Source organism: Eptatretus burgeri, chromosome 1 (assembly GCF_056783735.1).
Source record: "Eptatretus burgeri isolate ZD-2024b chromosome 1, Ebu_testis_v1, whole genome shotgun sequence".
NCBI classification, from domain to species: Eukaryota; Metazoa; Chordata; class Myxini; order Myxiniformes; family Myxinidae; genus Eptatretus; species Eptatretus burgeri.
Genome location: NC_140961.1, coordinates 24,494,652 through 24,519,672, shown reverse-complemented (window position 1 = coordinate 24,519,672; position 25,021 = coordinate 24,494,652). Strand labels below are relative to the sequence as shown.

General features: G+C 43.3%; 2 protein-coding genes across 10 annotated transcripts in view; one reads left to right on the top strand and one right to left on the bottom strand.

Moving 5' to 3' along the window:
• CAD (carbamoyl-phosphate synthetase 2, aspartate transcarbamylase, and dihydroorotase) overlaps positions 1–25,021 on the bottom strand; it is a 246,727-nt gene that overhangs the window by 24,473 nt on the left and 197,233 nt on the right. The window lies entirely within an intron of this gene.
• Positions 1–25,021, top strand: part of GID8 (GID complex subunit 8 homolog) — a 52,028-nt gene that overhangs the window by 25,330 nt on the left and 1,677 nt on the right. For all 9 annotated transcript variants that reach the window (XM_085876544.1, XM_085872689.1, XM_085871612.1 and 6 more), the window contains exons 3-4: positions 9,579–9,775; positions 13,863–14,060. In XM_085876544.1, the coding sequence (XP_085732670.1) occupies positions 9,579–9,775; positions 13,863–14,060 (395 nt within the window). The remainder of the gene's footprint in view (positions 1–9,578; positions 9,776–13,862; positions 14,061–25,021) is intronic.

The following is a 25,021-nucleotide window of genomic DNA, read 5'->3' as shown; positions in this document are numbered from 1 at the left end:
GTACCAAAGGAATTGTCTCCCTCTCAGATCCCTGGTCAGAGTCCAAGTCTCACATCCGTAGACCAAGACTGGAAGCACCAAGGATGTAAAGACTCGGACTTTCATCCTGCCGCACAGGTACCGACAGCGCCATACCCCATGATTCAGTGAATCCAAGACTCCCCAGGCCTGACCCAGATGTTTATTGACCTCTGGCTCACAGCCAACAGACTTGAATATCACTGCCAAGGTAAGTGAATCTCTCCGTGACCTCAACATCCTCGCCACAAGCAGGTACAGACAAGATAGCTGCATCCAAGATGTCATTGAAAGCCTGGATCTTAGTTTTGACCCAGGAAACCTGTAATTCCAGCGGCTCCGCCTCCTCATTCAGCACGAGGGCCCTGAAAAGGATATCCACAGTCTCCGCAAAGATGACTGCATCATCTGTGAAATCGAGGTCAGTCCCAAACGATGCACCGCAGCTTGATCTTTCTGACATCTTCCCAGAATTCAGTCCATACAAGTGTTGAAATGTGTGGGGGCCAGTACACACCCAAGAAGAACTCCAGTAACAACTGGAAATAAGTCTGAGATGGAATCGCCACATCTCTCAGCACTCTCATTCCTAGAGTATAGTTCAGACATCAGATTTGGTGGCACCCCACGGAGACTGAGAATCCTCCAGAGGGCATCCCGATTCACTGAATATAGCGCTTTGCAAAGATCAATATAGGCTGCAAGCATCCCCTGCCGAAACTCTCGTCTGTGTTTGGTGTGGACCCGAAGAGCAAGGATACGGTCAATTGTTGACCTCTTTGGTGTAAAGCCTGACTGCTCTGGACTCTGGTGCTCAAGCAGATGATGGCGAACCCTATCAAGAATTATCCGAGCAAAGATCTTGCCCAGCACTGAGAGGAGCGCCACCCCTCGGTAGTTGTTGCAGTCCTGGTGATCACCCTTACCTTTCCAGAGAGGGACAACAAGGCTCCTCTTCCAGTCAGTTGGGATGATGTCTGTGTTCCAGACGTAGCACAGTACTGCATGTAACGACAAGTACAGCATTTTCACCAGCCTTGAGAAGTTCAGCATGGATGCTACAAATCCCAGGAGCTTTACCCCATTTCAGCAGGCTCACCGCAGCTTGTGTTTTCACAAACAAAGGCGGATTACAGTTGATTGGAGGGTCAGCATTTGGGATAGTAACACCCCTGACATTCAACTCAACAGCTGGTGAGGTGGCCTGGTACAGTCGCTCAAAGTAACCGGCACAGCGGGCCTTCACTTCAGACTCCTCTGTCAAGATCCCACCAACATCTGCTCTCACTGCAGTACACCAAGGGATGGGCTTGTAAGAACGCAATGCGCGAATTCCCCTGTAAGTGGTACGAGAATCATTTGACCACAGGTGATTCTATATCCGCTCAGACTCCTCGCACATAGGCATCCTTGTCTTCGCTCAGCGCATGTTGTACAGTTTTATGTCTCAGCTCCCTGAACAGCTCAGCTCTGCCACGAAGCCTGGCCCTGCGACTCTGATCAATTGTATCCAGTGTTGCTTGAGAGACAAAATTCTGCTTCGCCCGACGTTTAGCTCCAAGACATCCACCGGCAGCGTCAAGGATATTGGTCTTGAAGGCACTCCACAACTCGTCAGGATTTTCCAAAACACATAGACCTCCCAAATCCCTACTCAGCCTGTTACTCCTCAGCTACCCACTCATCCTTGATCTTGCCAACATCCAGCCTACGCTGGGATGATACCATTCTCATGGATTTAAGCTGCAACTTCAGAGTTATTACAACAAGCCTGTGGTCGGTATTGAGGAACTGAGCACTCCGTTAGACCCTGCAGTTCTGGATCATCAACGAGCACATGGTCAATCTCCTTTGCCACACCGCCAGCGTTGTAACACCAAGTCTAACGATGAGTCTGTGGGCGTTGAAACCATGAACCAGCCACCCTAAGTCCATGACGTCTTGCAAAGTCAAGGAACTTGGTGCTATTCTGGTTCACATATCTAGACCTATGGGGATCAACACACATCTCATAACCATTCCTATCAGTGCCAGTCGATGCATTGAAATCTCCCAAGACTGGAAGAGCATCTTGCCTGGGGCACTGATCAACCACAGACTCGAGCGTGGCATAGAATGCGTCCTTCATGGTGAGATCACTCGCCTCAGTCGGAGCATATACAGAGACCAGGGAAATGACACCCAAGGAGTGATGAATCCTTAGGCCTAAGTCACATTTGGCACGGCGGCCGTAGGGTCTACAAAATCTACGGCCGCTAGCAATTATAGGGCGGCTGCAGTATTTCCACGGTCACACAATGTAGCAGTCACATGTTTTTATTTTTCGGGTAGCCGCACGGGGTATTTAGAAATCGTGGAGACCGAAAACGTGGGGGTGCCGTACGGTCTTTGATTTGATGTCGCACAGTGACCTTAGGGCTTCCCTGCGGTGGCCATATAATTTTTCAAGGCAGACGCAAGGTAGCCTCAAGGTGCCCGCAAGCGACCGCAGGGGGGCCCTAAGGCGAACGTGCGGCCAGATGGACGGTAACCATTGGGTACATATACTAGTTCTTTTTTTTACTCAAATAAAAATATACCAGTATATATGTGAATATACTATAACTATAATATATATATAACTGAATATACCAGTTTGGAGTACCATGGTGCCCCCATAATCTGAACGCCCCATTGTTTGAACAAATTGGAATCCGAACAATTTTTTTCGAGAAAATTTTGCCCTAAAAACCAAACACATTTTCAAAAACCGAACACAACGTGGCGTTCACGTGCGTCTCCCCCGCTTGTTCGACCCGCATCTTCGCGCTTTGTTCATTCAGTTCGTCGGTGGAAGTACTCGTGAAAGCATCTCTTGATTTGTGCTGTTTTTTTTCTTACTCATCTTGTGTTTTAATAACAAAAAAGCAATCCGATCACGTGGTGTGACGGACTGTCGGGCAAGAATTTAATTTCACAGAAAAACCGGTTGTAATTTGGAATATCCATGATTACCTCAGCCCGATGTGTTTGATGAAAGTGATTGTGGTTCTGGGGGCATCATGTTTAATGAGCTGCCCTGGGGGCAGTACTCTCGCAGAGTGTGCGAGTGATCGGAACCCAGGCCGGAGCACGAGCCTGTGTGGACCTTTGGATGTGGTGATTTGTACCGGTTTACATACAATACACCACCACCGAAGGTCATTTACTCATCTTATTTTACCTTAAACATGGGTAATTTCAGTTGAAAGTGGGTTTTCTTGGGGTCCAGGAACGGATTAATTCACTTTCCATTATTTCTTATTGGGAAAATAGTTTTGGAATCCGAACTTTTTGCAATCCGAACAGCCTCTTGGAACGAATTAAATTCGGATTCTGTGGGCACCACTGTAAAGGCAAACACCTATACTCCGATCTTGAGCGGTGACGCACGGTCGACGCAGACTGCCACGGAGGCCGTACGTAGGACGCACAGCGGGCGTAGGGGAACCGTGCGTCGACCCTGCGTTGCCCACAGGTAGTCACACAGACCGCAAGGCCACCGTACGTTGAACACAGGGACGCCTTAGGACTACCCTACGGCGACCGTGGAAATAGTGTGGCCACCGTAATTTTTTGGGAGCACGAATAACGCAAGCCCACCGTACGCCCTATGTATGGTCGACGTGGAACACATCTACGTCACGGCTACGGCTTGTCGAATTGCTACGGCCAGTCGAGAAATGAAAAAAGTAATAGCTCCGCGCTATAATTCCACGGCGACCCTTACGGCCTGTGAAATATAGCCATACGGCGTAGGGCCACCCTGAGGCCACCTCAGAAAGTCTGCGGCCGCCGCACGTTTCTGTCAATTCAGGGGGGTACGGCCGCCGTATCCTAGCCGTACAGCAAATGTGACTTAGGCTTTAGTCTCATACGCTCGATGACCAGTGTTACCTCACTTATCATTGGAGTCATCTTATTGGACACAGCTACAACAACTCCTTGCATGGTAACCATCCGAGCGACCAGACCGATCGTGGATGTCACCACCCGCAATGACCGTGCCACTATCCAGTCTGCGAACCTCAGAGTGCTGCAATAGTGATGTTCAAACGCTAAAGCTCAGATGATAACAGACAGGTGATCATCTTCTCTTTGGGATAGGACATTCCAGGCACCCACTTGAAGGGATCGCCTCAGGTTAACCCAAGAAGACACCTTCTGTTGGACGACACCTCAGCAATCTGACCCTGGATGTTTACCCTGTGCTTTTCCTCCTATCATCAAGGAATGGGGGTCCCGAAGGCTTTTCCCTAATTCTGTCATTCGGTGAGCTTCGCTGTGGTGGGCAGCAGCACAGGAGGTGCTCCTACGGAGTGGGTTTTCAGTTTTATTTGCGTTTTTTTCGTGCGTTTTGCAGAATGAAGTGTTTTACGGTGGCTCGAGTGCAAATCCTGCCAAAAATCTCCCAAAAACAAACAAACAAAAAAATCGCCAATGGAAATCCTCCTCCGACTGGGGAGGCTTACCCTTGGTGACCGCCCGCAACTTACCCTTGGTCTGCAATCCAATGATGTGTATATATATATATATATATATATATATATATATATATATATTTATTTTGGACCACCATATGACCTTGACCTTTAACATTTAGAGATAAAGTGTTGATTAAGAAAATGTGACCATATTTGCAATCAATCGATAAAACTCAACATCATGAAAATTGGAGGAAAATTACTCAAGTTGTCACCAAAAATGTGTTTTTTTTGGTATTTAGATTACAATCCAAAAAAATAGGAACACTGGAACTGTAGCTTATCTAGGCCCTGGCCCAATGTTTTCACCCAAATTTGGTAGAATTCTGACTGGTGGGTCTGGTGAGGAAGATTTTTGAAGGAATTTACGCAATTTTACGAAGTCCGCCATTTTGACACATTTCCGGTCATGTGATCGGCATGACCTGTGCAATTTAACGTTGCAACCCAAATTTGTTGGCATTCTGACTGGTGGGTCTTGAGAAGAAAATTTTTGAAGGAATTTGTGATTTTTACAAAAATTGACTGTCGGCCATGTTGACACACTTCCGGTCACATGATAAGCTTGGCCTCCGCAATTTAACATCAGGACCCTATCCTAATGTCATAACCCAAATTTGGTAGCATTCCGATGGATGGATCAGGAGAATAAGCTTTTTGAAGGAATTCATGCGATTTTTCACAAAAATGACTGTTGGCCATTTTGACACAATTCCGGTCAGTTGATCGGAATGACTTCACTTTAACATATCTGCCCTGGCCTAATGTTGTAACCCAAATTTGGTAGCATTTTGACTGGTGGGTCTGGAGAAGAAGATTTTTGAAGAAATTTACTAAGTCGGCCATTTTGACATACTTAATGTCATGTGACCGGAACGAACTTTGCAATTCCTGTTACCAGTCAGGAGAGGAACGTTGCTGCAAAATTTCAGCCAGATCGGCCCAGCTGTTTGATCGGAGAAGTCAAAAAAGGAGACGGATGGACGGACGGTGCGCGATGACAATACCTTATCTGGAATGTATATTCCAGATAAGCTAAAAAGTAGGTCAAGGACATGAATCAAATATCAGGTACACTATTATGATGCAAAAACATTTTGGAAGGACAATTAGTCTTTGAGATACCCCATTGGCAAAATTGAGCGATGACTGACAAAAAAGAAAAAAAAATTCAGACCACCATTTGACCTTGACCTTTAACCTGGAGGGTTATGATAGGAATGAAGTCTAAATGTGACATGCTCTAAGCTATCTTGAGGTCAATTTCGTTCTGATTGGACAAGCATTAGTCGAGTTATGGTGAAAAATGTTAAAATGTCGATAATTGGGCCATAACTTTAATGAGGTTAAGGTCAAAAATTTAGGTCAAACCATTGTACTTTCTATTCACATTACTGATGTAAAATTTAATTCTGAAAGTCCCAGCTGGCCCCAAGATACAGCTCGGAAATTGATAAAGTTTGGAAATTTGGAGTGTTGAGAGTGCTGGAATAATAAAAAAAAAAAAACGAGTAATAATAATAATAATAATAATAATAATAATAATAATAACTAGAACTGCCACTTTATAACTGCTGGCAGTGATGACCGGATACCCAGACGTCTGCCTTTGATACAACATGAGACTGAGATGATAATTCCAAAGTTTCGCTTCGATAGGAGAAGTGGTTCCAGAGAAAACATTTAAGATTGATACAAATACAGACCTGCTTCGATACAGCGTGGGACTGACGAGTTACGAACTGGGTGGCACAAAGTGTTCAATCTATTTATCCCGTATGCAGTTAGCCCTTTTTCCTGGGGACATTGGCGGTATCAATTGAATTGCTATTCCTGTACCCTCAAAAGCTTTCAGGTGCAGCCAAGTGAGCCTTCTGGAAAAAAAAAACAACAAAAATCTAAAAGTTCTCAGATTCAAATAATTAAATATTTCTGGCTGCCAAACCGTGTGGCCGATCGAGTTGAAATTTTAAACCTATGTTTCAGATGTCGGCTAGATTATAATTGTGAAGTTTCGCATATATTGAAGCAGCGGTTCCAGAGTAAACATTAATATTTATACTTCAATCCAACATGGCTGCCAAACATGGGGCCGATCGAGTTGAAATTTAAACACTTCATTCCGAATGTCTGCTGCATCATCTCTCTGAAGTTTCACATTTATTGATGTAGCAGTTCCAGAGTAAACATTAATTAATGTTTTCCCTTCAATCCAATATGGCTACCAAACGATGTGTCGTAAAAGGGGGGGGGGGAGAACTTTTTGTTCGTCATGGAGAGGTGGTCATACATGTGGAATTTCGCCTCGATCTGTTCAGCCGTTTCAGAGAAGAAGACTTTTAAAGTTATTAATTTTCAATCCAATATGGCTGCCGTACCATGTGCCCTATTACAACATCAATTTAAATTCTCCATCTAATGGGGAAGTGGATTATGCTTGTTAAGTTTCATGTTGATCGGACAAGATGCGTTTTTCGATCCAAGACGGCCTCCAAACCTTGTGACTTGTGACATCATAATTTTTACCGTCTTGCAGGCATGAGGGTAGATTATATTTGCCAAGTTTCGCTTCGCTAGGTTATGTGGTTCCAGAGAAAACATTATTTAATATAATTCTTGAATCCAACATGGCTGCCAAACCATGTGACCTATCAATTAGAAATTAACAAACATATTCACTGCTTGTGTGCAATACGTTTGTGAAATTTCTCCTTGATCTGACCAGCCATTCTGGAGATGTTTGAAGGTTTTAGGGTAAATTAAATATGGCTGCCAAACCATGTGACTTATCAATTAAAATTAACAAACTTGTAAAAGGATGTCATGGGGTAAGTGTGTGTGAATTTTTGCCTCAATCTGTCCAGCCATTCTGGAGAAGAAGATTTTTAAAATTTATTAATTGTCAATCCAAGATGGCTGATGAACCATGTGATCTATGACATCATAAATTTATATTCTGCTTCCAATCGTGTAGTGGAACACATTTGTGAAGTTTCGTGTTTTTCGGACAAGGTGCGTTTTTCTATCCAAGACGGCCGCCAAACCATGTGACATGTGGTGTCGTAATTTTTAAGGTGTATGCAGGCTTGGGGGTAGATTATAGTAGCCAAGTTTAGCTTCGATAGGTTATGTGGTTCCAGAGAAAACATTATTTAATATAATTCTTGAATCCAGCATGGCTGTCAAACCATGCGACCTATCAATTAGAAATTAACAAAATTATATTCACTTGTGTGCAATACCTATGTGAAGTTTCCCCTTTAACTGACCAGCCGTTCTGGAGAAGATGTTTGAAGGTTTTAGGGTTCATTCAATATGTCTGTCAAACCATGTGACCTATCAATTAGAAATTAACAAACTTGTGAAAGGATGTCTTGGGGAAAGTGTGTGTGAAATTTTGCCTCAATCTGTCCAGCCGTTCTGGAGAAGATTTTTAAAATTTATTAATTTTCAATCCTAGATGGCTGAAGCCATATGACCTATGACATCATAAATTTACATTCTGCCTCCAATCATGTAGTCATTGTAGTGGAATATGTTTGTGAAGTTTCGCGTTAATCGGATAAGGCGTGCTTTTCTATCCAAGATGGCCACCAAACCATGTGACTTGTGACATTTTTACTATGCATGCAGACATGATAGTTGCGTATTTTCGCTTCGATAGGTTATGTGATTCCAGAGAAAACATTATTTAATATTTTTCTTGAATCCAACATGGCTACCAAACTATGTGACCTATCAATTAGAAATTAACAAACTTATATTCCCTACTCGTGAGCAATACGTATGTGAAGTTCCCCTTGATTTGACCAGCCGTTCTGGGGAAGAAGATGTTTGAAGGTTTTTGGGTAAATTCAAGATGGCCACCAAACCATGTGAACTATCAATAAAAAATTAACAAACTTGAAAAAGGACGTCATGGGGAAGGTGTGTGTAAAGTTTCGCCTCAATCTGTACAGCCATTCTGGAGGAGATTATTTTTTTTTTAATTTTTTCAAAACAAGATGGCTACTGGACCAAGTCACCTATGTCTCATAATATATTTTTTCTACGGTGAATTGTGTAGATGAGGCTCAAATTTCAGATTTTTCCTATGCAGCGTTCTACTTGACGAATTTACACCGGGATACCGCTTCACTGATGACGTCACGAAAAATTACCCGTGTTCCCGATGGGGAGTTCATTAAAATGTATGAAGCGAAAAAATTTCCATTGCACGATTTCAGAAATACAGAGGTCCAAAGTTTATCGTTTTTTTCAAGATGGCGCCCGTACCATGTGACCTATGACGTCACAATTATCAACTGAGTATGCTATCAAAAAGATACATACAGTACTATGGTGAAAATTGTGTCGATCGGACTTACCGTTCCTGAGAAAATGATTTTTAAAGAGAAAGAACCCGCAAATTGCCGGCGGAAAAACAATAAGGTAAGAATAAATAAGAAATAAGCAGAAGAAAAACAATAGGTTACCCAGTCCATTAAACTGGGTACCATAATAATAATAATAATAATAATAATATCATAAATGGTGGTTTAGTATTTCTTGGGGCTGATGAAACTCTGTGGCACCATTAAAAATCGGGGGTGCCAATTGTAGAAACAAACCATATGACAGCAATAAGCCTTCCTCTTTGCTATAGGGGAAGGCATAATTATTTAGGAGATGGAGAGGGGGGCAGTCAAAAAAAAAAATTGGCGATGTGATGTCTCCAAAACTAACACTACTATTGCTGTGCTTGCACACTTCCCAAAATTGGCCAGTCTGATACTTTTATAACGATATCCTATATTTATCAAGGTTGATATCGGAACTTATTTTGAAATTTGAAAATAAGAAATGATTCAAATGGTTATCGCCCTTAAAAAGAGCTGGGACAAAAGAAAAACTTTGAATTTGAATGTTTTTATTCATTTTTGATCAAAGTTGGTGCATTCACTCATTCACTCACTCCATGGTTTAAATTTGTTTCAAACCTAATATTCCATACTGTTGCTTAACCGATGGATTGTCGTGCCAATGATTGTCGTCGTGTTTGCAAAATGGCTTTTTCAGAGGGCTTTAAGGAAGCAGCTGAAAAATTCCGCTTGGAGTCTGGTATTGAGCCCGGGTTGGATCTGGGAAGTCTGGACGAGCGTTTAAAGATCCGTGATGTGATCCTCAATGGGCAAATACAGGAGGCCATTGCACTCATCAATGGTCTGCACCCTGAGCTGCTGGACACCAACCGCTACCTGTACTTTCACTTGCAGGTATTATCTGTCACCTTTTATTTCCAATACTCAAAAAAATGTGTATAAATATTGTTACGAAGTTTACATTTACTATTGGGAGTGTACAACTGTTTGAACATGGAAGAGGTGGTTTTGTCATATCATTTTGGTCACACACGAGCAGTAAAAGAAAAATCTGACCGGAGGGGCACAAACAGCCAAAAACATCCAATAAATGCACACTGACCATTGTCTTGATAGGCCTGCAATAAATTTCTTTCCATTGGCTATTAGCAATCAACAACGGTTAAACCACTTTACATTAGGCTGACCTTTTATCGTGAGCTGTGCCATTAACCTGTGCTTGAGGAAGAAATTTTAAATTATCGGCTCGTGCATCTATGTTTTGTCAATGAGCTATCTTTATTATTTATTATTTAAGTTTCAATATCCAATTGAAGAGTGCTTTTCCAAATTTGCTCAATCCATCTGATGTAGTTTTGCAAACACTTATGTAGACAGTGCATGAGAAGCCAGACCAGACTGCACAAGGAGGAATTGCACAAGAACGAGTAACAATGACCTGGAGAGGAAGATACTGGGAAAAAGGATAAACGCATGTTGCAGAGATCGTGTACGCGGTCGTGATTGGCAACACATCTGACGCATGAGGAGCAAGGCCTGATGTAAGCTTGTGTAAAATAGAGATGCCCCCATGTTTCTGCCTGTGAGAGGCTGAAGGCCCTGAGGAATCTGCCGCCCAGCTTGAGTTTCCAATAATGTGGAAGGTCTTCTTTTTGACCACCTCAAGGTGGGAAGCAGGAGCACCACCCCATGGTGTCGAGCCATACTCCATGGAGCTACCTTTGAAAGCCTTGTACACCTGGTGTGGTTTAGGATTGTCTTAGTTCTATGGAAAATACCCAAGCAATGACGAGCCCTTGATGCGAATTTGATGATGCAGATGTGATCCTCCCACAAAGGTTGTGATTGTGCAGCGAAGGAGTTCCAGGGACAGCACCTTGGATGTCCAGAGAAGTGGATTGGATAGTTTGATCAGTGCGACTTGCCATTGTTTAACGGCGCATTCCCAGTAGCTGATCAGTGGCTTATCCTATCCAGGTCTGACTAAAGGGATTCAGCAGTGGCCAGCCTTTCACAAGAGTGATGTATCATCCTACATAGGGTGATGTCATCAGAAAAATGGTAAAGTTGGTTTTAAAGAGAATCTGATAGATTAATAATGTAGATCAAGTATCATGTAGTCCAAATACTGCCTTAGGGAACCCCAGCCTGAAGGGAAAGGACACCATCAAGGGCCTCCATCCAGACGCTGTGGTGTAATGGTGAGAACTTCTGGGAGGTCGGTGATTCAAAACATGGCCGAGGCATACCGTTAAAAAGGGTATATGGTGCTTCATTGCTTTGTTTTTCTCAGCATTTAAATAGGATAGAGCACGGACAAACTATAAGATGGTGACCCATGCTCAGGCTTTATGAGCCTATTGCCCTCCTGCTGCAGCATTGATGTTTATTGTAAGGGAACTCCATATGAAAAAATACCCACCTGCTATTTCCGCTCAGAGGAGAAATCAGACAACCACTTCAGCGGGATACCCTGAATACCAAACAAAGACAACATAAAAATCGAGGCTCAATGCCAGCCATGTTCTAAGGTGTCCCAATTCCATATTGCTTCGCAATAAAAATGTAACTCATCCCACCCCCATTATTTTTCTGCAGTCAGCCATTGGCAGACGTGTTTTCCCTGGTGTTCCTTGTTCTCACGAATAACTTGCCCTGGCCTGACAATATCTATAAACCAGCATCAAGGGACTGCTGTAACTTTTGAATAGAGCAAAGTCGTTTCTTGAATTACCTTCGCTCTTTATGGTGTACAAGGAATTTGTCTGTGACATTCTGGAGTACTAGCAGAAGCCCGTGGTAAAAATACCATGATATCAAAAAAGGAAGCCTTTTTTTTCTTGTGCTGGTTGAAAGGGCTCAAACATGGGAGGTTATATATTTTGTCACAGGAACATAAATTATTTTTTTTTTGGGAGAGATCGAGGCAGCAGTCTGTTGCCTACACACCACCCAGGTTCAAATTTTTTTTGTCTGATTGAGAAAAAAAAAATTCTCGGAGGTTTGGATTAATTTGAAGCAACTTTTTTTTTCTCCCCGATTTGTGTGTTTCTGTTTCACGGTGGGACAAATAGGTAGAAGAGCATTACCCTATAATGTATAAACTAGCCGAAACCCCGTCAGACGGATTCCGTTCATTCAACCACCCTCACCAGCTTACCTATACTCGAGGGACATGGACTGGACAAGGCGTGCTTGCCCCCGCCTACTCATCCCCCGCCCTTGCCCCATCCCCCCCGCCTTCAATTTGCTTACCCCCGCCCAAAAATGTAATTACCCCAGCCCCGCCTCCGCCTCTTCACTCGCCGCACACACACACACACACACACACACACACACACACACACACACACACACACACACACACACACACACACACACACACACACACACACACACACACTGGTCTCTTGATTCCCCACCCCACTTGTCCCCATGCCCCCACCCCCCTGTCCACCCCCTCACATTCAACCCTGCTTAATTCACCCCGGCCCCCACCCACTCATCCTCCGCCCCATTTCCCAACTTTCAATTTGCTTACCCCGGCCAAAAAATTTGCTTACCTTGCCCCCCCCCGCCTCTTCACTCCCTGTCCCCGTTTCTTCACTCCTTGCCCCCGTCTCAACGAAAAGTGTTTATTCTGCTTCAGAATTGAAAGTTGACTATTGCCACTATGTGCGATGCACTCTTACAGGTACGAAGTTTCTTTCAGTCCAGGTCACAGTACTGAGAAAAACGTGATGCGACCGATAGGAGGAGCACAAAATTGGTCCTTCAGTATTAATATATAGAAGATACAATGTTTCTTGTTACATTTTTTTGTGTCAAATTCACATTCTGAGGTCGTCAGCATGTGCAGAAGAGGGTTTTACATTGCAGACTCTATTTTCGAGGAGTGGAATTTACACCTCTCAGCGGTAACGGTCTGTCGCCAACAGACGTAATGACGTCAGCGAATGACCGATGTCATGACGTCCCGACGCCTCTCAGCGGTGACGTCACACGTCACCATGTAAACGAATGTAAAACGAAAAGTGTTTATTCTGCTTCAGAGTTGAAGGTTGACTATTGCCACTATGTGCGATGCATTCTTACAGGTACGAAGTTTCTTTCAGTCCAGGTCACAGTACCGAGAAAAACGTGACGCGACCGCTAGGAGGAGCACAAAATTGGTCCTTCAGTATTAATATATAGATACCAGAGGGAAAGCCCATGAAAAATAATGGGGACAAGAGCATCCCCCTCCCCCCCCCAACCATCATAGCACAATTGTTAAAGAATACAACTCACAGCCTTGTGGATTTACTTTTGTTTCCTAAAGAAAAGTATGATTATTTTAGAAATGTATATTAATTATGGCTTTCGTTCTCGCACCACTCTCCTGTATTCTGCTTGTGATTCTCTTCATCCTGCCTCTGTCTTTGTCTCCACTTCCACTCACGTGCCTATCTCCTTTTTTCTCTCCTCTGTGCTCTCATCCATATTTAGTACCTCTCCACGTGTGTACAAAGAAGTAGTATTGAATATTGTTTAAAAAAAAAAAACAGTAAAAGTAAAAATTGGCTGGTGCTGCTGATTTTCTTTTTATCCCAGTGCAGTAATCTGTACAGGTAACCAACCACAAATCTGGGAACGTTAGGACCAAAGGGTTTGCCAATTTTCACAATAAAAGGACAAGAATCAAAGGTTTTGGACTGTTTTTGACAATAAAACATATGTATATGCTGTGTTAATTTATTGGATTATATGCACAACTCATTGATCCTGCAAACATAATAGTTGGAGTAGTCAAGTGCTTAAACTAGTGAACATTCACCGTCTGAGCTCTTGGACTGCCGGTATCCCCACATTACAAACAATGTGGCTTCATCTCAAAATGATAGTTTTAGCTTGAAAAATTGGCGGTTTTCAGGTAAAATGGGATTTTAGGATCCTGGATTTGTGGTTGGTTACCTGTATTAACACGCTCTTTACTCTGCAGCAGCAGCATCTTATCGAGCTGATCCGTGGCCGGCAAACAGAGGCAGCACTAGAGTTTGCACAATCGCAACTGGCTGAGCGTGGAGAGGAGAGTAGTGAATGTTTGCTCGAGATGGAGCGTACCCTGGCACTACTCGCTTTCGATTGCCCCGAGCAATCGCCGTTTGGAGAGCTACTGCACCCTTCACAGCGGCAAAAGGTGAGGAAAATGACAAGCTCTTGTGTAGAATAACTTGATATCGTTACTTCTGGTGTGATGATTGCTGAACCATTCATTCTTGTATCTATCATGTTCTTTTATCTTGTGTTTAGCATGGCGAAAGAAAGGCTTGTCATATATAAAAGTTTCTGGTAAGATGAAAGTTATGTGGAATATTTACCTTGGTTTCTCAGAACGTCTAACAACTCTTTCTACGTGTGTATATGTATACAATATATTATGGCCACGGGTACCCAGTGTATTATGAGGGGGTTAATCCTCGTTTCTTCTCGCAAGAACCGGTCCTGGGGCCACCGCTCACAATTAACTTTGTGGTGCAGCGGGTTGCTTAATTACCACAAACACCATTCAGTTAAGCACGAGTTCCAGTGTCCACTGTCTAATTTGCCGTTTAACTTGAGGTCACGTGGCCTCCTGACCGGGGAACGCGTCCTTGGCGATGCACCAATCTTATCTTGATTAGATCTTTAAAAATGTGGCCGAGCATTTACCGCTGGTGCACGCCGACTATGACAGGTTAATTAGCTTGGGAATTATCATCTCCAGTCTGTCATTTACTTCCATTGATCCAGCATTGTCCGAACCTCGATAATCGCAGACAGGTTGAAACGTCAACAAATTTATTAGTAAGAAAAATAAATAAACTGAACAACTTTTTATTTCCTTGTCGATTAAATGGATGAATTCAAATCAAATGTTCAATCAACAAAATAATCTCAAACAAATAATGAATCCAACAAGCATTTATAGAAAAATAGACAAAGAGCAGATGCTTATCACTTTGCCTTACTTAACAAGTAAACACAAGACAAGGGTACCCATCAGACCATTCAGGGGGAAAAAGAAATCCGGTCTCAGCTTATGAAGGCAGAAGTCATCGTGCGTCTAATAAAATAACCCAAAATGTGTAAGCGTGTCTTGGTCTACCTCTCCAAATGAGCTCTCCATAGCTTGGCTCGTTTTCGCTGACAGTGCCCTGCCTCGCCGTGCACCCACCCGCAAACAGGCTCGAACACCAATCGACGTCACGTCGTCACACCCAGGAACCAGGTATGCCAAGAGCTAGGTACCAAGCAGAACCAGCAGGAAGTCCAATTGTTACCAACCGCCTTTGCTGCTGTCCTCAACCATCAGGAGCTGTCACCAATCGTCAGCAGGATCTCTCACCAACTTTGATCAACTGTCATCAGGATCTCTCACCAACTGCCAGCAAGGCAGTCCTGCTGTCCTTTTATAGGTGACCAGTGTGGGTGGAGCCCCAAGCACGACTTCAGCCAAACCCAGCTTGCCTATTGGTGCATCGCTGCACGTGACCTCCAACCATCTATTCTCGCGATCATGCTCTCCTGACCATCAAATGAGATGCAACCCCCAATTAACACAAGCCTTGCCCATGATGCCATGCTCGGGGTGCTGGACGAACGCTACAAAGCAGCCATCCGCCGGAACAACCAAGCAGAAACATGAAGTGTCAACAGGCAATTATCACCTCCCTGTTCAGCCCGACACGAAGAAGAGCCAGCCAGCGTCCACAGAGCTGCCGAACAGGGTGTCGATCGCCGAGGGAAAAAGGTGGGTTTCAAACGTCGATGAAAGAAAATGGGTGTTGAACGTGGATGCCTGAGGTAAATGATCGAGACCCACAGCCATGTTTGACCGTCAGAACGAACTGTCCAGGAAAAGCCCGCGGTGTGATTAATGACTCAAATGTCCTGTAAGTTCAATGTAAAAATAACCAAAATAAATAGTGTATTTCCAAGCCAATGTGTCCTGATGGAAAGGGAATATAACGAGCCTCCATTGGGCTAACGGCTGTCTTATCGCGTGCGCGAATGGTGAATATCACTCAAGCAGAAATGAAAACTGACGTAAAATCATACGTCTTGAACGTGTCATAAAGAGGAAAAGGTTATCCCATAAGAAAGGAAGGGAACCTGTTCTGTACTCTTCTCCAACGCATCAAAGAGTTAGGATCCCACCAGACAAGGGGATGGGTCTATTCTGAACATGCATTTCTGGAAATAACTGTCGGAGGCCTTGGATGTTGTGTGGATTACTTGGATCCGATTCTGAAATCCATAACAAATCTGCGTCCAACAAATCTGAAATCCAAAATTCTATATAGAGTCATTCCATCTGAAATCACCAAATTTAAGAAAATGTTCCCAGTTGACCCCCTCAGATTTACTTTAAACTTTCATAAAATAGTTCCCAGGTATCAAAATCTTCTTCTTCTTCTTCTTCTTCTTCTTCTTCTTCTTCTTCTTCTTTCGGCTGCTCCCATTAGGGGTCGCCACAGCGGATCATCCTTATGATCCGCATAGTGATTGGGCACATGTTTTACGCTGGATGCCCTTCCTGACGCAACCCTGGTCGCCTCTTACGACACAGGGATATCCCAGGTATCAAAATGAAGCTGCATAAATTTTAGGTCCATAGATGCGGTCAACTCCGAGATATTGAGGGTTGAAAATGTGGTTGTGGCTCTTTTTTATGGTCGTTGCGAGCATCACAAAATGAACGGCCACTTTTAAACTCCCACAACTTTTTAAATATTAATGCTGGAGCCTTGAAATTTTTAGAGCTTATTCTTCTATAACTGCTCTGTAAGAAACAAACATAAAACTGAGTATACCTCGATTAAATTTTATGACCTGATCAGTTGAAATCCAGAAAAAAGTGTTGGTTTTGTATGAAGACCCACCTTTGAGACCCCATATATTTTTTTATTGACCCATCCCAGAAGATTGAAATTTTTTTCCTGTAATAACTGTATGTAGTCCAGCAGCGTAGTCTGATATTTCAGATCAATTGTTCAAATTTGCATAAAAGCACCAAAATTGGTACACATGTAGAATAATGTATTCCGAACAAATCTAGGTATGGAGCCACCCGAGATTGTGCCTTGGTCAGCTTTGGCTGACCAAGGCACAATCTCAAGTGGCTCCATATCTAGATTTGTTCGGAATACATTATTCTACATGTGTACCAATTTTGGGGCTTTTATGCAAATTTGAACGATTGGTTTGCTATGCTCTAGTACTAATGGTAATAGTATTCAAATACATGTTTACTTTTCTTAATCAGTCATATATATATAATAGTCATGATCCCTCAAAAATTGAAAATTTTCATTTTTCCCTGAAATTCAGGTGAGGATTGCAAATGTATGACAAGGTATACCACTTCAAATTGCTCACTATTGGAAAGAGCATATTCAAGTTTACAAAAGTGTCAAATATCAAAGTGGTATATTTAAAAAATATATATTTTCTATTTTTTTAAAAACTGTTGTTAACAGTCGTGAATACATGAAGTGTGTGCATGGTGTGGGCACCATGGTAATCATGAATGATTAGTTCTATGATTCAAATTAATAATACAAATATATATCACCTATTGCAATAATGTAATAAAACATTTCACTTAAATGATTTGAATAGGTCCTTGATCTGCTTTTCCAAGTCAGGTGCGAGCTTGTACTGCCTCCCAGTTGACGTTAGGCGAGCATCAATAACTTTCATCACATGGACCAAAGGAACCCAACAAATGTCCTCCCTTGAATGTAACTATATACACTGCTGACATCAGCAGATCAGCCACTATTCCTGAGTTCTATTTTTAGCCCCAGCCAGATGAGTTATATTAAGCTCTTGCTATTTACAAATGAGAAACAAAGAATTACAAATTCAAATTTCAAAGTATTGTGTTCATGGTATCCTAATAGCAGATGATATGTATGTACATTGTATATACATGTACTACATGTAAAAGGACTGTTCATTAAATAGCACACACAACACGCACAGCACTGGCAGAACATCATTTATTCATATATTTTAAAAATACTGATAGAAACATTATACTACATTGAAATATTAGACTTAAGTTAGGCCTTAGTTATTTTATAACTTGGTTTACACAGTTCTTCAGCTAAAATGTAGGGTCAGTAGGTCGAAATATAAATATAATTTCAATTTTTAGAAATTATATATTTTTATGATTATTTTTTTCGGATGTTCCATGGAAAAGACAAGGGTAGGTGGGGGAAAATAAATATAAATCCCGGACCAGGAGGATCTAACAAAACATTGAAGATGGAAGACCATTCAAATGCAGGATGCCCATGTTCACTGTATCATCTGATGTGAAAAACAATAAAGAAGGATTAAAACTTGTTTTTATCCCCCGCCACGTGGCGGAAGGGGGATATTGTTACAATATAGTCTGGCATGTTTTTCTTATAGAAACCTGTTGGATCATCAAACAAATGGAAACAATGCTGAGAAAATTACTGTCCAAGTCGTATATGTGTGCATACCAGTGCATAGTGCTGGATATGATTAAAAAAGGTGTCTACTCGGAGTCAACACGCTCAAAACGGTCAGAGTTGATGTATGTATATGTATACAATATATTATGGTCATGTGTGTATATGTATATAAAAAATATACCACTTTATTTAACACTTTTGTAAACTTGAATATGCTCTTTCCAATGGAGACATTTGGATTTCCATCATGATGCAGATATCTCAACCAGGTTGGAAAACCAACCAGCTCTTACTTTTCAGCAGGCATCTGATCGTACCGTCTCCCCATCCCCATGAGCACAAAGGCTGATTTCTGGTCCATTGAAGGCTGAATATCAGCATCTCGCAGGGAAACTTTGACGTACTTGACACCAAAATCTTTCAATACGAACAGCGGTGTACAACTTTCGACGGAAACAAAATCAGCACGATCGAGAGTAGCCTGCGAATCATCCCTGCTGCTGCACTGAATTGATGCAATAGTTCGGCCAGAATATTCGTCGTCAAGATGTTGCGTGATTAAATCACCAATGTAGTCACTCAAATTTATACCGCTGACATGCTTCTTAACAATCACTTTCGCCCCAGAAACCACAGTCAATCTGAACCACACTGGCCACTGCTCAGACGCCATGACCGAAGACGACTGCGCAGTTTTACTGCGCCGTTTGGTTAAAGGTGACTCGGCATTTTGGCACGCGCGCACGAAATTATATTTTGAAAATAAATACCGACGTTTACATTTCGGGTTTTGAAACTTTAGCACCTTCGGCGGAAAATGTATAAATATAAAAGGCTAAAAATCTGTTTTCTATTTATATTTCATTTTGGCAAATATACTGTCGGCGGATCCGTAAACCAAGTTATAAAATAACTAAGGCCTTAACTTGAATATGCTCTTTCCAATGGTGAACAATTTGAAGTGGTATACCTTGTCATATATTTGCAATCCTCACCTGAATTTTGGGGAAAAATTAAAATTTTCAGTTTTTGAGGGATCATGACTATTATATATATGACTGATTGAGAAAAGTAAACATGTATTTGAATACTACTACCATACAGTTATTACCTGAAAATATTTCAAACTTCTGGGATGGGTCAATAAAATATATGGGGTCTCAAGGTTGGGTCTTCATACAAAACCAACATTTTTTTTTCTGGATTTCAACTGATCAGGTCATAAAAATTAAGAGGTATACTCCGTTTTATGCTTGTTTCTTACAGAGCAGTTATAGAAGAATAATCTCTGAAAATTTCAAGGCTCCAGCATTAATATTTAAAAAGTTGTGGGAGTTTAAAAGTAGCCGTTCATTTTGTGATGCTCGCAACGACCATAAAAATAGGGCCACAACCACATTTTCAACCCTCAATATCTCGGAGTTGACCGCATCTATGGACCTAAAATTTATGCAGCTTCATTTTGATACCTGGGAACTATTTTATGAAAGTTTAAAGTAAATCTGAGGGGGTCAACTGGGAGGCCTCCGGTGATTTGAGGTGGAATGACTCTATATAGTATACACACACATAAATTATAGATTATATATAGTATACACACACACATACATACTGCACTACACTTTATAAACTCACACAACCAAAAAATCAAGTTTGAAAATAACTTCCTTGTACAACAAGGAGGAGGAGATTGGGACCATACTCTGCAGAGTGTTGGTGCTGCCTCAGCAGTCTCCTTGGCTATTGGGCACATCTTGGATGGCTCGCCACCCCGGCACAGGATACCAGCATGCTGGCACTCATTTTGCCGATCTCGGAAGGATGACAGGTCGAGTTAACCCCACCTGGTATTAATTCAACAGCTGAGCGGGATTTGAACTCGGGACCCTAGGATCCAAAGCCCACCACCCGAACCATTAAGCCAACACCAGGCATTTGTATAATAAGATGTTTTGATAATAAGAAAATTTTATCTCTATCTGATCAAGATGTTTGTAAATGTAACCACTGGACATTAAATAGCATACAGTAGTTTTGTCTCTATGTTAGGAACATACTGCACATTTGAACGGGCAGTTTGGAGACGGGTCAATAATACAGTTTGGAGATGGGGCAAGAACTGTGGTTGTGGAAATATTGACGGCCTGCCCGATGATCAAGTATTCCATGAGCTGTGGTGGTATTTTGATTGGGTTTGATTGTTTAACAGTAGTGCACAGTACCATACGGGATTTCACAGTCAAAACGGAAACCCCATGTGGGTTCAAACTTGGCGACTCATCTTGGATTGGCTGAAAGCTGACAGCTGTGGAACTCGGCAGAAAGGTTTACAGAGCTTACGTGAATCAAAATTCAAATCATATCTTTCAGGAATTGTTCTGAGGTCAATCTTGTTTATAGATACTATCGACGAACCGGGAATTGCAGACGGGGTGATCTGCCAGAATTGTCGTATTTTAGTATGACTTGTAATAACTGCTCCCAGTAGGATGATGAAATCTCTTTCCTGCCTAAAACCTTCCCATGCACACTGGGTACCAGCAGTAGTTTTCAACTCCTTCAATCCAGTAGTTCTGGAGTGCATCACACACACACACACACACACACACACACACACACACACACACACACACACACACACACACACACACACACACACACACACACACACACACACACACACACACACACACACACTTTAATTATAGTATTGTTTTACAACTGCCACAATTCACATTAGGTGACCACATGCTGTGAGTTAAAAGTTAGACATGTACCAGAGCAGAATGCAAAACCAATTTTTTTGGTGGTGGTAGTAGTATTTGAATGTGGGAATTGTCATGTAGCGATTGGTTGACATTTGGATTTCTGTCATGATGCAGATATCTCAGGTTGAAATCCCATTTGCTTTGATGTGTCCATTGTCTCCCAAACTCCTTGTGTTTTGTGTAAAAGTACCGATTTAATTTAGCACGTGATCTGTGCAAACTCTTCAATGAGCTTGAGATCACTTCATCATGTGCCATCTTCGATCTGAAGGTTGGCTTTGATGATGCACCAGTATCCCTGATTCTCAGCCATTCCCTTAATGTCCACATACATTTCTTTCTCTCTGATGTTCATAAAAATAGCCTTTGTACTTTTCTGTCACAGATTCCATCTATTCAAGATGTTCGAGAAGGTCCTCCAAAGCAGGATCTCTTCCTGACCTGACTCGTTATAAGGGTAGTCCAGGTGATCATTGTCAAAAGCATTGATCCTCCTTTTTATCTCGGATTATGAAGTTCAAGCCTCGTACCCATGACCGAAAAGAGAGGATATCGCACTCCATGAGAAACTTCAGTTGACGACTTAATATTTCTTCTCATGATTTTCAGAAGAGGAAAGCATCATTTGCTTTGGAGATTCTTTTTACCTTGCCCATCTTGTGTTATCAAACTCAAGATATTGGTATTTTGCTTGTCGATGGTTACATTTTAATATAGTGCCGTCGATTGGCATACTTTCATGGTGTGCCGAAATGGGATTTGAACGTAGTTGGACAAAGTTGTCTGATGTGGCTGCAACTATTTTACAACTACTTTAACCACAAATTGATTTTGGAACTTGAACGTGGATCCAGTCGAAGTTATCCGCACCGATCCCCAAGCTTTTTCCGAAACCGTTTTGGGTTTGATGTTAGCTGCAAGACCTATAAGGGCTAGACGAGCAGACCCAAATGGCCTAACTTGACAATTTGACTTTTTTTTTTAACCTTTCATGTGTATTCTACCCAAGTTAGAGACAATTAATCGTTTTTGTGTTTTTTTGTAATTTGAGAAATCTTTTCGCATTGTCTGTCTGTGCATGTTGTTGAGGGTTAGAATTTTATCTCGACTCCTTAAAGTTATTTATTTATTACTATTACGGGCCCGTAGGGGTGGGCCCGAAGGTGCGTAAACGACGACTGGATTGGGGCATTATTTCAATTAGATTGGACCAACCGTATCATAAATGGCCATAACTTGGGAAACATACTCAGGTCCCCAGCGTCAATTGTGACGTCATATCAAACGAAGAAGAATTGCCCCCTCTCTCTCCCCTAGTCTCACCCCCCTCTCTCCCCCCTCTCCCCCCCTCCCCCTTTGTCTCGCCCTTCCTCTCCCCCCTCCTCTCTCGCTCACTCTCATCCCCCCCTCTCCCGTTCCCCTCTTATCTCTCTCGCAGATATTGGTCGACAGATAAATGGCCGTAACTTGGGAACTGCTCGTCCGATTGATGTCAAACCTCGAAAAAGGCACATCCGCGAGTCCCCAGCAATATTCCTGGCAAGTTTCAATCAGATCGGACCGGCAATCATGCAAATAAAATAAAAAATAAAAAATAAATAAACATTAATTGACGTCATTCGTGATGTCATAGCACCGTGTCTTGTCATTGGTCGACAGAAAAATGGCCGTAACTTGGGAACCGCTTGTCCGATTGATATTGTTGCGAATTCGCGCCCGCCGGCGTGCGAACGACCACGTGACTTGAATCGCGGCACATCGCCCACCGGACGGACAATTCAGTCGTGACCCTCTCGGACCAATGCCGGGAGCCAGTCACGGGTGGGGGTTTAACCTCACCACAATCGTGCCAGTTGCCCACCCACGCAGGAGTGTTGCTTGCCAAATTCGATCTACCTAAGTACCTGCGCGAATGGTCGACCGGGCGATCGCACCACGCCACAGGCCGACTCCGGACACGAACCGCTTAAGCGGTCCATTCCGTGCTACAGTGATAACCGAGCGGTGTTATCGTCGGCCTCGACGGTTCAGATTAATTAACAGGCGTATTAAGCCCATTACGAACCCTTTACGTGAAGCAGGATGGAGGGTCAATAAAGAAAAGACGAAGCGAAACGGGAAAACAGTTCACACAATGCACATTTATTACGCGACACACGGAAAGCACACATATATACAGCCAAACAGTCAAAATGCACATATAGCAGTTAAAACAAAATAAACAATGACGCAGAGTTACTACCGAATACGCGCACACACGACAACACTTATACAGTTCTACTTTACAGACGGTGCCAACACACATTTACTCAAAAGCAAAGGAAAGAAGCCACCCTCATAGACAAGGGGGCAGACGGGCCTGTCGGCCAATATGCGCGCGTGACCTGAAGGAGCAGCCAGGTTCGCGAGACCGGGGGGGGGGGGGGTCCTACCCACGTCCTCGTGACGCGTTGGCGGACGAGCCGCAGATGTGGCCGCGTGGCTGTGCCCCGACTCCTTGCTCCTTGGCGGGTTTCGTTGGCACGACGTTTGGAGTGGGGTGGGAATGGGGCCCCCTTTTTGCACTATCTCAGCGTGGGGGGAAAGGATGAATTGTTGATGCCCTGGGGGAGGAGAATGGCTGGCTGGCTTGGGTCCCACGACGAGCAATCTCACACCGCGACCTCGTCGCTGACCGCCGTCCTTCTCGCCTCGGACCCGATCTCCTTTGCCTCTTCCCGCAACTCTCCTCAGCTGACTGCAGAACCCAACTCGCTGCCACACCGTAGACTCGACTCACTCTGCCCTGCCGAAACACACTGCGACTGCCACACTCTGCTACGATTCGCCTTGCACTCGCCGTTTTATAGGCCGGCAGGAGAAAACAATATGCAAATATCCGGATCAGGATGACCTCGGGGGCGGAGCCACGCTCGCCAATTGGACGGAGGAAAAGTGGGCGTGAACCTCCCCTGATCTTAGAATTTGCATATATCGATTTCACACAGACGCGCCTGGAGGCGGGGCCAAGCCGCTCCGTGCTTGCTAATTGGACGGATCAGAAGTGGGCGTGTAGCGTTCTTGATCCGAATTCTCCCTCGGAAAGGCCGCTATTTGCCTCGTGGCTCGGTGCGTATCGCTAAACGAACCCAAGACAGCCCGACGCTCAGTGTTCACAGGTGGTGCGGGAATGGCCGTAGAAGGAGAGAGGTGAGGGTGGTGGAGGGTTTATCGGTGGTGGTTTGATGGTTATGGTGCTGTTTGGGAATGACGGTGATGCGATGTTTGCAGGATTGAGTTGTGAAGGTAAAGGTCATGGCTGTTGGCGTTGTTGTTGTTGTCTGAGGGTTGGAGCGTGGTTGTAGTTGGTGACGATGGCTGGCGTGGTGGTTAAGGTCGTTGTTGTGTGATGGCGGTTGACACGTGGTTAGTTCAAAATAAAGATAGAACAGAAAAACGGCTATCTCAAAGCATCGCAGCCCGAATGAATCACATAAATTCCCTCTAAACAACGGGTTTGGGGCTAACTACACATGTACTTAGAGATATCTCACCTCTGGGCCCTTCATGGTGTAATGCGAATTTCCACAGCCGTAACAATATCAAACCTTGAAAAGGCACATCACCGGGTCCCCGGCAATATTCCTGGCAAGTTTCAATCCGATCGGACTGGCGATCGTCCGGTTATTAATAATTTGGGAAAAAATTGGCGTGAGAAGGTGGAACGACACCTTCAGCTGCCATATATACACCTTTTCAACACTGAAAAAGCAGTAAAATGGCCGTAACTTGGGAACCGCTTGTCCGATTGATATCAAACCTCAAAGGCACATCTGTGGGGCCCCAGCAATATTCCTGGCAAGTTTCAATCAGATCGGACCGGCAGACACACACACACACACACACACACACACACACAC